This window comes from Dipodomys ordii, unplaced genomic scaffold (genome assembly GCF_000151885.1).
Source record: "Dipodomys ordii isolate 6190 unplaced genomic scaffold, Dord_2.0 Scaffold23, whole genome shotgun sequence".
In the NCBI taxonomy this organism is placed as follows: Eukaryota; Metazoa; Chordata; class Mammalia; order Rodentia; family Heteromyidae; genus Dipodomys; species Dipodomys ordii.
In genome coordinates, this window is record NW_012267239.1 from 8,410,916 (window position 1) to 8,425,642 (window position 14,727).

Sequence of the window (14,727 nt, forward strand, 5' to 3'; positions counted from 1 at the left end):
AAGTTATCTTTTCTACTTTTTAAAGTTTTTGACATATGAAAATGAAGAAATTCTTATAGTTTTATGGGCATATAATTGGCGTGTCATAAACTGATGAGCTATGATATATGTATGCACCTAAGAAACCAAAACAATAGGAAAAAAGGAAAGAACATATCCATTACCCTTAAAAGTCCCATTGCTCTTTTGTAATTTTATTCCTGCCCCTTTTATTTTTACTGGTACCAGAGCTTAAACTCAGGGTCTCACACGCTCACTTAGCTTTGTCTCTCATGGCTGCCACTCTACCACTTGAGCCACACCTCCAGTTCAGCACTTATGCTGGCTAAGTGGAGATCAAATCTCAGGGACTTTTTGCCTGATCTGGCTTTGAACTGTGATCCTCAGATCTCAGCTTCCTGAGTAGTTAGGATGACCGGTGTGAGTCACTCGTGTCCACTATACCCTCCCCATCCCCCACATTGGCTATTTGATATATAGTCATTTTAATAACTGCTGTTTGGATGCTGGGTGAGGAAAGAGGGGTAGCTTCTGTAGTTCCCATGTACATTCGAGTGCCAGAAACAGCAAGACTTATGAATCAGAGCCGTAGAAATTGGTACCTCTGTGGTAGATTTCTTGCAATAATTAAATTATGTGATGCATTCAGAGGGCTCACACAGGATTTGGCTTATAGAAAGGACTAAGTAATTTTGGTTATTCTTATTATTTTTCTTTATCATACTGGGCTTTATAGCATAATCTTTTATCTGGAAAAATGCCTCTGTGACTTTTAAAAAGCCTAGAATCCACTGCTTTGGGACCTTTGGCCACCATAGTACAAGTACAGTGATAACTTTTGCAAGTTCAAGGCTGCTTTAAAATACTTTAGGGGAGGGTGATAGATGTTTCTTTTTTTTTTTTTTTACATTTTTTATTGTAAAAATACTGTACAGAGGGGTTATAGTTACATGAGGGTGTTTCTTTCTTTTCTGGCATGGTCCAATGACATTTCTCTTGGTCATTGGCAAGAACTGTCTGTAATCACTCAATTGATAGGAGCACCCAGTTGGCAGTTTCCACAAAGCCAGAGAGCAATAAGAATTTTTTTCCCCACCATTTCTATATTTCGAAGGGATTTATAAAAGGATTTGATTCAATCTGGCACCTAAAACCCTACCTAAGTCTGTTTTAGAGGGAGTTGGTGGGCAAGCATATGACACAGCTTTAATTATGAATCAATCTGTCAGCTATAAGATTAAAAATAAATAATATGCAAATCATTGCCTTCAGGAAAGAACTAGGCATGAAAAATAGGATTTCATTCCTGAGTCTTGTTAGCCTGGTGCTTGTTGTTTGTTTTCTTCACCCCTGATGTGCTGCTGGACACCTTTCCTGGCCCCTCCCTCTCTTTAACTCATCATTCGATGAAAGGGGTCAACATTTATCTTCCAGCCCTGTGAGGTTTATGCCTTATCCTTGAGAAGGAAAAGATAAAGCTCAGAGATCTTGGGTACTTCCTTCTTCTTCTTCTTCTTTTTTTGACACTGAGAGTAGATAATATATATATGTGTGTGTGTATGTATGTATATATATGTGTGTGTGTGTGTGTGCATGTATGCCCTCCTTCCTCTCTTTTAGAATGGCTGACACTAAAATCTTTTATCTGCAAACACAGCCTGTAAGAAAAGCTGTGCTCACCTCTGAAGCTACTGCCCTTATGACTTTATATATATATATATATATATATATTTTTTTTTTTTTTGGTAAAGATGGAATCATCCTTCAGATTTTTTTTTAATACCCTCTGTCTTTGGGTCTTATAGGTTAACTGATTCATAAAAGAATATACTCATGGGAATATACTCATGGCCACCATGTAGACCTAAGAAAGCTTCTCTGTTACAAAGACCCAGAAGACAAATCAAACAAGATATTGAGTTAAACACCTCCCTGTGTTAGAGGGTACACAGGGTGGGACCATGAGCACAGATGGTTGGATTTCAGTGCCGGGTTCAAATTCTAGCTTTGTCATCTAGTAGCTCATGCTCTTGGGGAATTACTTAGCCCAGGCTACCCCAATTTCCCCATCTATAAAACAACAAGCATGACTAATGCCTACTTTAATGAGCAGTTTTAGAGATTGCTTCTGCCTTTCATTGTAACCATGGAGACCATTAACTTACTCCTTATTGGGTTTAAAGTCAGTTTAGTATTTGCCAACTCAATATATGTGTGTATAGACATGTCTAACATGTAACCACAACTCCACAGCCATTTGAAGTAGGGTCACAAGGTGATACGTTGTGATTTGGGAACAGTGAGTTGAATTGTCTCCAATCCCTGCACAGCGCTTCTCAAAGACACACAGGCCTCAAGTGGACAAATAAACAAACTAGAGGCAGTGACCAAATAAATGGAGAACCACCACATACCAGGAATAAAGTCAGAGATCCGAGACCCTTGAAAAATTGACAACAGGGAACAGAAGGGTTCTTCTCATGCAGTGCAGCCCTCTCTGGCTTTGAAATGTTTCCTGTTTACTCTTTTGCAATCTAATTTTCCAAGAAAGAGAAGAGATAGCACAAGTGGCCTCATCATAATTTTATTTTATTTTATTTGTGAAGGTACTGTACAGAGGGGTTACAATTACATGGGCAGGATAATGCGTACATTTCTTACCAAGCATTGCAGCCTCCTCCTTTTGTTTACCCTTCACATCCCTTCCCAGCCTCCCCCCTCATCATAATTTTTTAACTGAATTAATGAAAAGAAGTAGGTACCTAAAGGCTTAAATATGATTTTGAATGGCAGGTAAATTGCATATTCTTAGATGACTAGGTTTGCCGTAGTCTTGTCTGTTTCCAAGAAGTTTTAAAAATGGAGGCACCACCTCAATCAGTATCCGTTTTTATTCTTTTTTGTTGTTGTTGTTCTTCGTTTTTTTCTTTTGGTGCTAGACCAGGGGCTTAAAATCAGAGTCTGGGCTCTGTCCCTGAGCTTTTGTGCTCAAGTCCAGCACTCTACTACTTGAGCCATAGCTCTAGTTCTGGCATGTTTAATTGGAGCTAAGAGTCTCACGCACTTTCCTGTGAGGGCTGGCTTTGAACCCTAATCCTCAGTTCTCAGCCTCCTAGTAAGTAGGATTATAGTCATGAACCACTAGCACCTGGCTGCAATTTTTTTCTTGATATTTCATGTAGAATGGGACCAAATGGTATATAAGAAAATTCAAAAGTACAAACAGACGAGTAGACATGCTATTCACTTTCCTGTCATACATGGAGAAATGAACACAGCCAACTTCAAGGTGGCTTCTTGGGGGTTCCAGAATCCATTGTATAGGTAGCTGTCTTGCCTCATTCTTACTGGTGTTTTTTGGTGGGAAACATAGAAGGAAGCACAGAAGTGAATGGGGACATTCATTCAATTTAGTAGGAAGAGTATCTGAAGGAATGGCTTCACTCTGTTCCAGCTGGAAGACCTGTTGAACCAATGGGCACTGTTTGTTTATTGTCTGGGATTTTAGGAGATATAACCATGTCACAGAAAGGGTGACACAACTGGGTGCTAGTAACTCATTTCTGTAATCCTAGCTATTAAAGAGATGGAAATCTGAGGATCAGGGTTGAAGCAAGCTAAGCAGGGAAGTCCATGAGACTCAAAGTGGAGCTGTTGCTCAAGTGGTAGAACTAGCCTTGACCGAGAAAGCTAAGCAAAAGTAATAGAAACTGAGTTCAAGTGCTAGTATGTATACACACACACACACATACACACACACGTGACACAAGACCTTAGTGCTTCACCTGAAAACCTGACCAGATAACTTTTTTATTCTCCTCTTGTAGGTCACAGCATATCTCAAAGCAGTACATTAGGAATGACTGTAGATTTGCCTTGAAAAAGCAAATTACTGGACCACTTACTATGTTAAAAGGTTATCAGTTCAGTTAACAAAATGAAAAGCTGCATTTTCTGAGCCACAATGAACAAATGAGCTTAATTGATGTTCTCTATTTCCGTGTGTCTGGGAAGATTTTTATTTTAAATTGATAATCAGAGGGAGTTACAATAAGGAATTTGTCATGGAAACAATGGTAAGATCTCACAAGTTAAGTCTGTTCAAGGCTTGGAAATAGGAAGTAATTAATAACCGTAGGCTTAAAGGCATATTCCTTTTAATTTACTTCTTTTTGTTGCATAAAATTTAATTTATGGCCTGTGCACCTCATTCTGACTATTATTAGAAAATTGCCCTTAAACTTCTAAAGTATTTTTATATAAAAGCTCTCTGCAAGCTCCGATACTAAAACCTTGGCGAAGAGAATAGAAAAGCTTAAACGCACTGAAACAGAAGTCATTCTGCCATTGAGCAGGGAAATAATTTAGTACAAGCAGATTAGATCTTTCAGTAAAATGGCAATTTCATGTATGCTGAGAGCCAACTGTATAGTGAAATCCATTATGGTGGTGCTATAATGCAGTTTTGTAGTTTCAGAATCATTCCTATTGTCCCTTAAGATTTGTTTTTCCTCTTTGTTACATGAAATTAAATTCATTGCTTGTGATTTTATTCAACTAACTCTTGGTGTCCTTCAGTGTCAGTTTTTCTTGATAAAAGCTTCATTTGCTAAGAGTGTAACCATTTTCAATGACAGTGTCCTACAGGTGGTGTCAAGGTCATTTTTATTTAATTAACAATTATGGAGCCAGACTTTCCTCTCTCCTAAGCTTGCGATACCACCCCCAATATTAACTTGACCTCATTTGAACTTGTCCTTTGTATACAATCAAAATTTTCTCTACCCCCTCCCTCCTTTTTTTGTGTCAATGCCAGACTAGGGCTTAAATTCACAGTCTCACACTCTATGCTTTTTTAAAGCTCATGACTGGCATTCTACCACTTGAACCATGCCTCCAGGCCAGCTTTTTGCTGGTTAATTGCGGATGGAATCTTGAGGGCTAGCTTTGAACTGGGTACCTCCACATCTCACTCAACTTCCTCAATAGCCAGTGCCTGGCTCTAGGGCTTCTCTCTCTCTCTCTCTCTCTCTCTCTCTCTCTCTCTTTCCCCTCCTAACGCATGCATATTAGAACTGAATTGAAGTCAGGGTTTAGATCTGGCTCCTATATTAGACAGCTCCTCATTGTCACGTAGCTTGACGTTTCTAGAAACTGCCCCTTGCTCACAATGAACTTGTCTGATGTGTGGCTGGACTCTCTTCTCCCTCTAGGTAATCACAGACCTGGAAGAGCAGCTAAACCAGTTGACCGAAGATAATGCCGAACTCAACAACCAAAACTTCTACTTGTCCAAACAACTCGATGAGGCCTCCGGGGCCAATGATGAGATTGTACAGCTGCGAAGTGAAGTGGATCACCTGCGCCGGGAGATCACGGAGAGGGAAATGCAGCTCACCAGCCAGAAGCAAGTAAGGAGGGCACACAGGGTTGGAGAAGAAAGCTTATGTGCCTTCTGCAGAGACTTTAACCCTCATTGGTAAATGGGCTCCTTTTCAATCATCTCTTGTTGCCAAGACTTTGGGGTTTTGAAAACTATATTTTGAAAAGTGTACAGTGTTCTTCTTCATTTGTTTTTAAATAATTAAGCATAATATTGAATGCTTTGGGAGTCTAGTGTGAACCACTTGATTTTAAAACTTGGTCACTTTTCCTCTCTCCCATCCTCCCTCCCTCTTGGCTTTGGGTTTGCCTCTTAAGATGGCAGCACAAATGGCCTTTCGTCCATTCATTACATTGTCCTTCCCCCTTGAGCAGTAAGATGAAAAACAGGCTGTATTTTAGACTGTGTAGTTAGGAACTTGTGCTTTTCTGAAACTGATCCCCAAAAAGTAACCTCCAGGAAATCCTCGTTTGATACAAGGCACAACTGAGTGGTACTGATTTGCAGACGATGGAGGCTCTGAAGACCACGTGTACAATGTTGGAAGAACAGGTCATGGATCTGGAGGCCCTCAACGATGAGCTGCTGGAGAAAGAGCGCCAGTGGGAGGCCTGGAGGAGTGTCCTTGGTGACGAGAAGTCCCAGTTTGAGTGCCGGGTTCGAGAGTTACAGAGGATGCTGGACACTGAGAAGCAGAGCAGGTGGGATTTCCTGTTTGCAGAAGGCCAGGGGGCAGGTGACTGCCACTGACTGCCACTGGAGTTCCATCAGAATGTTGAGCAGGTTGACCAGTGCTCCCAGTTGCCCTGGAGTAAAAAGTTTCCCAGGATGCCTATCTTTCAGGGTTAAGACTAGGAGATTCAGGAAGTGGCGCGGTAGCTCAAGTGGTAGAGCGCTCGCCTTGAGCTGAAGAGCTGAGGGACAGCGCCCAGGCCCAGAGTTCAGGCCCCACGACCGACAAAAAAAAAAAAAGACCAGGAGATTCAGGTGGACCATGGTATGTGGGTTGTCCTGGTGATATATCACTTGAATTCTGTGCAGGGGCTGATTTCCATTCACCTGGTAGTCAAGCTAAATATCTCAGTGCTTCCTTTGTATTTTATTTATCTGTTTATAAGGCAGTGCTGGGGATTTGGACTTTGGGGCCTGATGACTGGTAGGCAGGCATTCTACTACTTGAGTCATGCCTCCAGTGCTACAGTGCTTTCTTTGTAGAAACATGTGCATCAAGTTTATCATCGTGACCACGTGGCCATGTCACAGGACCATTGCCCTTTTAGTCCTATTGTCCTGTACTTGCCATGTTCTTCCTACTACTCCAAGCCTCCCCATCTGCAGCCCTGTGACATTTTGGACTGGATAATTCTTTGTTGTGGGGAGCTGTGTTCTGCATTGTGGGATTTTGAGCATCACCCTAATCTCTACTCATTAGGTGCCAGTAGCAATCCCCTTCCCCAATGGTGACAGTCCAGAGTGACCCTAGACATTGTCTGATGTCCTCTGAGGTAGGGCAAAGTTGCTTGTAATCCTAGCTACTCAGGAGGCTGAGATCTGAAGATCAAAATTTCAAAGCCAGCCCCAGCAGCAAAGTCCAAGAGACTCTTATCTCCAGTTAACAACCAAAAAGCTGGAAGTGGAGGTGTAACTCAAGTTGTGTCAGCGTTGAGTTGAAAAAGCCAAGTGAGAACATAAGGCCCTAAGTTCAAGCCCCAGTAATGGCATTTAAAAAAAAAGAAAAGAAAAAGAGGAAGAGAGAAAAGATTGGAGGTATAGGGTAAGAACCCTTAGAGTTGTAAGAGGAGCTGGTAGAAATAATGCTTTTCTGGATTTTATCAGCGAGTTTGCTGATATGAGGGGCTGTTGATTTAAGATGCTGGCTCTGCTTTTTCTCTGTACCCTTGAGTTCTTCCCAGGTCATTGCAAGCTGTAGCCATGTTCCTTTCCTTCCTACCCACAATCGAACCCTCTCTGAGTTATTTCTTGGGTCCCTTAGAGAAAATTTTGTGGGTCGGATCTGACTTCCACATCAAGGAATAACCAGCCACACATGGAAAGTATAATTATGGGCTGCACTTAGAAAGACTAGCATTAGCCTACTTCCATTTCATGTCTGTTTTTGGAGTCATTGTGAAAGACCTTGGCTCCCCACTACACACATACGGTTTTTTTCTTTTTTAGTATTGTGTGGAATACGGAGATGAATAAAATATAAAATTCTTAATTTTTGTTCTTATGAGACTAAGAGTCTAGTGGAGAAGATAAACCATGCAGTTAACTACTTATCCCCTAAATTAGGTTGTGATACATGCTGGAGCAACACACATCAATGCTCATGTGACAGGACGAGGAGACATTGCTTTTGAGTGGAGAACTGGGGACACATTTATGGAGGTTATGTTTGAGTTTATTCTTGAAGGCTTGTGGGATTTAAGTTTATAGCATAAGAAGAAGAGTTGGAGAAGGCACACAGGTCAACATGTAGAAGAGGGAAAAATGATACTTATCTGGGGAAGGGAAGTGGCTTTTCCTGTTTGCTTTGATTTTGGCATACTTTCTTTTGTTTGCCAGTACTAGAGCTTGAATTGAGGGCCTCCAGCTCATGACTACCTCACTACTGGTACTCTACCACTCAAGCCATGTATCTGGTTCTGGATTTTTGCTAGTTAATTGGGGACCTGAGCTGGCTTCAAGTCCTCAGATCTCCACTTCCTAAGTAGCTAGGATAATAGGTGTCAGCTACCAGTGCCTGCTGATTTTTGTATTAATTGGTGTTATTTATATATACATTCACCAGATTCACATTTCAGTTTGTTTTCCCGATGAGTAGCCAGAGCCCTTTCAGATGACTTAAGGACAGTGAATATTCGCCTGAATGGAGAGTGAGAGAGAGCGAGAGAGCGAGCGAGAGAGCCTCATTCTGCATCCATGGGAATGTGTGACACCTTCCACATACTTTTATTCAGCCTGGTTGCATTTGGAAATGATTTCAGACTGAAGTACTCATCCAACTTTACTGCTTAAAGGCAATTTTACTCAGAGTCTGAAGTGGGTCACATTTTTGCTCTGTAAGCTGTCAGAAAGGAAGATGTAATTTGAAGGTAGGACTCAGGGTTGGGCATCTGTCTGACGTCCAGCCTGTTTAATTGCTCATCAGGCATAGACATGGATGAGCCTCCGGCCTTCAGGCATGTGGTAGTGGGGCTTCTGAAAGCAGGCCTTGTGTTTTCCTGGCAGGGCAAGAGCCGATCAGCGCATCACTGAGTCTCGCCAGGTGGTGGAGTTGGCAGTGAAGGAGCACAAGGCTGAGATTCTTGCTCTGCAGCAGGCACTCAAAGAACAGAAGCTGAAAGCGGAGAGCCTCTCTGATAAGGTCAGCACCCATGCCTTCTGCCTTTTAAAAATACATGTTTCCATCTTTTAAAGGTATGCAGAAACTCACATGCAATCTGTGGCAAATGTATTTCATAATCATCCGTTCATTCACTCTCAGAACATCAGCAATGATTCACAGGGACCAGCTTTGGGTAGCTCATAGCATAGATAGGTATAGTGGGTGAGCATTATCATGGCTGGTCAGTAATGTTTTCAGTTCTATCTGTCTGGGCCCCAAAAGTCTAAATTTTTATCTGGATGAATATCTCTGTTGTCTTCTGGCATCTTATTTCTACAAGTCTTTATGCATCTGATGCTGAGCATCATGGAAAAGCACATGGCAGTTGTGACTAACGCTAATTCTACTGAGGCAGTTGTTGGCATCTCAGCTTCCACCTGTTACAGACCAGGGATATAATTCTGTATTAGTTCATGTTCTGTCACTATAACAAAACACTTGGACAAGGTGATTTCTGCAGAACTGGGAGTTTATCTGGAAGTTGGGCAGTCCAGGAACACAGGGCAGGCACCTGAGGAGTACCTTGATACTGTGCCATAACATGGTGAGACAGAGTAAATGTGTTTGCTCAAATGTCTCTTCTTATGAAGCCCCGAATGCCATCGTGGGGACCCCCATTCTTCTGACCTCATCTAAACCTAATCCGGAAGACTTCACCTCCATATACTATTAACATGTGAATTTAAGGAATTTAATTTCACACCAAAAATACATGTGTTCTGTCCATGAACCATCCCATGTTATAGTTTACAAAGTGATATACTAGTGTTTTGGAGATATTATCTAATAGTCTCGAAAGAGATGTAGAACAGGTAACTTCCATGTGATAGGTGACATAAGTGAAGATCTGAGAAATGTTATACACATATAAAGTAGCAGTTTGAATTTTAATATGTCATGTAATTTTGTTATTGTGTGTTTACAAGAGGAATTGTTTAGTATCATTGTGGGAAATAGAGAAATCACAGAAGAGTAGAAGAAAAAAATTGACTAAAAACCCATTCCCTTCTTGTGTGGTGAATTTATTTGTAGTTGTGCGCATATGCGTAACACATATTTATAAACCTAGGTACTTACTATATCTATAGCTCTCTATTTTTTTAAACATAATATAACTGGAGACTTTCCCTGAGTTATTAAATATTTTTTGAACATGTAATTCTGAGAAAATAAAATTGTATGTAAGTACCTAATTTAAGCATTTGCCTTATAGTGGAAATTTGGGTTTCTTCCAATTTTTTTTTGCCATATAAATAATACTGTGATGAACATAAATCTTTTCAAACATCTGTGATTATTTCTTACTGGAAATTCATAGAGACAGAATTATAGGATTCAAGGCTACAGCTCATCCTTTAGAAACACTTCGAGTTTTGAGATTGGCCTCATGTTTTTTTTTTGTTTTGCTTTGTTTTTTTTTAACCATGAGGAGAGAACATTTGTTATTTGGAGATATATGTTTAATGGGGAAAATTTTTTTCTTGTTCCTTTTTATGCAGAGAGGGGCGGGGCGAGTTGGGAGGCTGGTACTAGAGCTTAAACTCAGAACCTGGTGCACCTACTTAGCTTTTTGGCTCTACCACTTGAGCCACATTTGCTGCTTTTTGCTGGTTAGTTGGAAGTAAGTATGTCTTACCAGATCTCAGCCTCCTAAGTAGCTAGAGTTACAGGTGTCAGCCACCAGTGCCTGTTAGTTGACTATCCTTGTAAGTATTCAGTTGCCAAGCCCTACGTGGTTCCAGACATTTTGATACCATACTTGCTTGATCGGACTTGGGATAAATTTCTCTTTTTCACACTTCACTTATCAAGCAGTCATCTGACAAGCAGTTGTGATAAGTGTACCTGTGTAGTTATAGGCATCCCCCAGCCCTCTTGACCTGATAGAAAGATCCTTGAAAATCCTTGGCCAGCCTTTTTTTCTACACACCATAATGCCATACATGTGGTAAGCACCCAGCAAATGGTTATTTAATTAAATTCAGTTAAAACATGTCGGAGGAACAGATTGTTGAGCACTCAGCCTTGTGACAGGCACACATTTGGCCAGTCCCATAGAGACATTCCTCTTCTCCTGAGGGAGGTTTAACTTGCAATGTGAACTTTCATTTTTTCCAAATGTGATGCTTATATTCTGACCTTTTGAATTTGGTTATCATTCCTATGTGAAGGTTTATGGATGTTGAGAAAAAAAATCCATACTAACACCGTCCCCTTCCCTCCCCATCAATCTCACATATGCACTTGTGGCATCATGGCCAATTTTTTCGAATGCTCAGCTCAATGACCTGGAGAAGAAGCATGCCATGCTAGAAATGAACGCCCGAAGCTTACAGCAGAAGCTCGAGACTGAACGAGAGCTCAAGCAAAGGCTTCTGGAAGAGGTGAGTGAAACCCACGTGGGAATTAGAGCCAGGTAGAGCTTGCACATGAAAATTTGGTCTGTTTAGGTGGTCAGATTTTGAAATTGAAAAGCAAAATCAGATGATCATAGAATACTTTCTGGAAGATATTTTGTTGTTGTTGTTGTTGTTTTGGTCCTTCATGAGGCTTGAACTCTGGGCTTGGGCGCTGTCCTTGCACTCTTCAGTTCAAAGAGAGCGCTCTACTGCTTGAGCCACAGCGCCACTTCCAGTTTTCTAGTGGTTTATTGGAGATAAGAGTCTCAGGAACTTTCCTGCCCAGACTGGCTTTAAACCTTGACCCTCAGATCTCAGCCTCCTGAGGAGCTAGGATTACAGGCGTGAGCCACCAGCACCCGGCTTTCTGGAAGATATTTAACCCATGAAAATAATATGCCTTGAAAGGCAATGGGTCTCTCTGTCATTTGTATCCTCCATGGTGTTGAACAAAGTGTCAAGCTGGCAGTAAGGCAGTGTTGAAAGAGGCTTATCAAGCACATGGCTGAATAGATATTGAGTTTAATTGTTGTTTGAAATTAATATTCAAAGTCTATTAAGTTTTCATGCTGCTAGAACATTTATGCCAATTAGCTTCCTACATTGGTCTGAGATTTGATCAGATTTGCTGAGCACTCCATTTCATGAGGGCTTTTGAACATGTGCTCAATTCAATTTAAAAAATTATGCTCTGCGTTTGACATATAAAAAGTTCAAAGTGATCTCTGCATTACCCCCCCCATGTTATTTCATGTGTCTTTCCCCACAACTCTGGAAATTGCTAATTAAATTGATCCCATCCCCAACCTAAAACCCATACATTGAATTACAAATGCACTTCATGAAGCTATTTAATGAAAAGTTGAACTCCAAAGAGGGTTCCCTTTGAACTATATAGTGAGCCTGGCAGTTCAGTTACCCAGAATTCCCTGTTATATTTATCCCACTCATAGATCCTAAGGAGCTCTGCAGATAGAAGTAACTGCCATGCTGTTAAGTTGGCAAAGTAGTGAACATATTGCAGGTGATTGTAAAAGTGTCTTATAAAATACTTTACAACATGAAGCTTAGGTGGGGATCTGAGAAAGTTCTGGAAGTGGTTGTACAATAAAATCAACATTTTTTAATATCACTGAATTGTACACTTAACAAATGGTTAAGATGGCCTAGTATGCAGGAGGCCTTGGACTTGATTCTTAGAAAAACACACACACACACACACACGCACGCACGCACGCAGGAGAGAAAAAAAATGTAAAAATGATTGATTTTATGTTATATGTTATTTGCCATGGTAAAAAAAATGAATGAAAGTTTTGTGCACACAAACACATATGAATGAAATCCACCAAATTGCCCCAAGAACAATATTCAGATTGAGTCCTTTATTCAACATAGTTGAGTCAGAGTATTTTGGATTTCAGATTTTTATTTAGTTGAGAGATATGCATGTGTAGAATAAGCCATCTCAGGGATAGAACCCACAACACAAAGTTCATTTATACTCCAATATACAGCTTAGACTAAAAACACGTGCAAACTGAAAATAATTTTATACCTTTTCAGTACATCTGCATTTTGACTGTGAGATCGGATATGGAATTTTTCTTTTTCTTTTGGCTCCAGTACTTGAATCCAAGGCCTGGGAACTGTTCTTTAACCTTTTTCACTCAAGGCTGGTGTCCAACCACTTGAACTACACCTCTACTTCCAGATTTCTGGTGGTTAATTGGAGATAAGACTTCTTTGCCTAAGCTGGCATCAAACCACAATCTTCAGATCTTAGCATCCTTAGTAGCTTGGATTGCAGGTATGAGCCACCGGCACCCACTTGGGCAGAGAATTTTGTACTCATGAGACACTCCAAAAGTTTTGAAGCATTTCAGATTTGGGAGTTTTGGATTACAGATTCTCAACCAGTAATTGAACTTTCCAAAGTACCATGTGGTCAAATGGAGAATGACAGCCTTCTATCTGGAATGAATAAGCAATGTTCCCACTTTGGGCACATGCTAGCAACAGAACAGAAATAATCAGTGCTGTTGCCCATTATTCTAGCAACAGAACAGAAATAATCCATGTTCCTGCTTGTCCTGGTCTCTCTCCCCCACCCAGGGGGTGCAGCTGGCCCTGATAGTTCACTAATTTGGTCCAAGGTTAAATGGTGAGTCAGTGCCCATGCCAGGAATAGAACACTAGGAGCCTGACTCAGTCCCCTTGTTCTCACTTCTAACCTACATAGGAACATTTCCAGCTTCCCAGTTTGTACCTCACAGATAGATATTTGAGCACAGACATCTGGTTGACAGAATTTGCAGACCGTTGAAAGTATGTGGTGTTTGAGATCCTTTGGTTATAGTGTACACTTGATAAACACCAACCCAGAGCTCAATCTAAATGTCCTCAACATAGGTGCAGAGACTTTTATTTCGGCAGAACTGGCGTGTAAACACAGGGCCTGTGCTTGCTAGGCAAGTGCTTTACCCTTTGGGCCTACACTTCTCAGAGTAGAAGAAACTGCTATGTTATCTAGTCCAAATTCCAACCATTCTTCTCTTTAGACCTGCCTCTGATAAACTTTACTAATGGGCCATTCTCCTAACTCATTGCTCTGAGACCTGAAATGGCCTTTGCAGCTCTTTTGACACCATACTTTAGAATCACTACTGGTCCACTGGAAGTAACACCAGAGGAAAAAAATATCCATTACTAATTTGTGTCAAATGCCTCCAGTCAAGGTAGAAAATTCCTTCCCCAATATTTCTCCCAAACAGGCCTTGTTGAGCCGCCAAATATTTACAGTGAATATGGATATCACAACCCATTTTTTTTTTTAGCAACTCCAATTCTTAGGAAGTTCTTTCTAATTTTGAGCTAATTTTAATCTACCGCCTCTACCCATTGATTCTATTATATTGAAACTCATGAAATTGGAGAATAGTATGGGTAGAGTTAACCCAAACCAGAGATTTATATTGATTAATAAACAACCAAAAGTGCCTTGTTTAATGATCAGAATAAATAAGGGACAGGGAGGTAGCTCAGTGGTAGAGTACTTCCCTAGCATACATAAAGATCTAATCCCGGCACTGCAAAAATAAAACACAACAAACAAAAATCCCAAATAATACCTAATTAGCTCTTACTATATGCAAGATACCCGTATACTTTATATGAATTAAATTATACTGTCCTTCCAACAATCCCGTGAGAGATAACTTATTTTTCTTATCTCTGTGAATCAGATAACCAGTTCAAATGACTCTTTTTTTTCCTAAGTGGAATCCCTCCCCACTTCCCCAAACTTGTCTGGCAAATCAAAGAGAATCTTTCAAAGTCTGTGTAGTCTGTATGTGGTCCAAGTGGGATATTTCCATTTCTCGACTGGACTCTAAATACATCTGCCAATTACCTGAATTTTTTTTTTTTTAATGCGGGTCCTAGGGCTTAAACTCAGGGCCAAGTTGCTGTCCCTGAGCTTCCCCTGTCACCTTCCCCCCCCCCAAGCTAGCACTCTGCCACAGTGCCATTTCCAGCTTTTTTTTTTTTTTTTT

General features: G+C 40.7%; 1 protein-coding gene across 1 annotated transcript in view; it reads left to right on the forward strand.

Annotated features, from left to right (window-relative positions):
* Positions 1-14,727, forward strand: part of Cit (citron rho-interacting serine/threonine kinase) — a 165,823-nt gene that overhangs the window by 123,366 nt on the left and 27,730 nt on the right. Inside the window, exons 26-29 of the mRNA XM_013014323.1 lie at positions 5,214-5,411; positions 5,891-6,084; positions 8,618-8,753; positions 11,054-11,158. Of these exons, the coding sequence (XP_012869777.1) occupies positions 5,214-5,411; positions 5,891-6,084; positions 8,618-8,753; positions 11,054-11,158 (633 nt within the window). The remainder of the gene's footprint in view (positions 1-5,213; positions 5,412-5,890; positions 6,085-8,617; positions 8,754-11,053; positions 11,159-14,727) is intronic.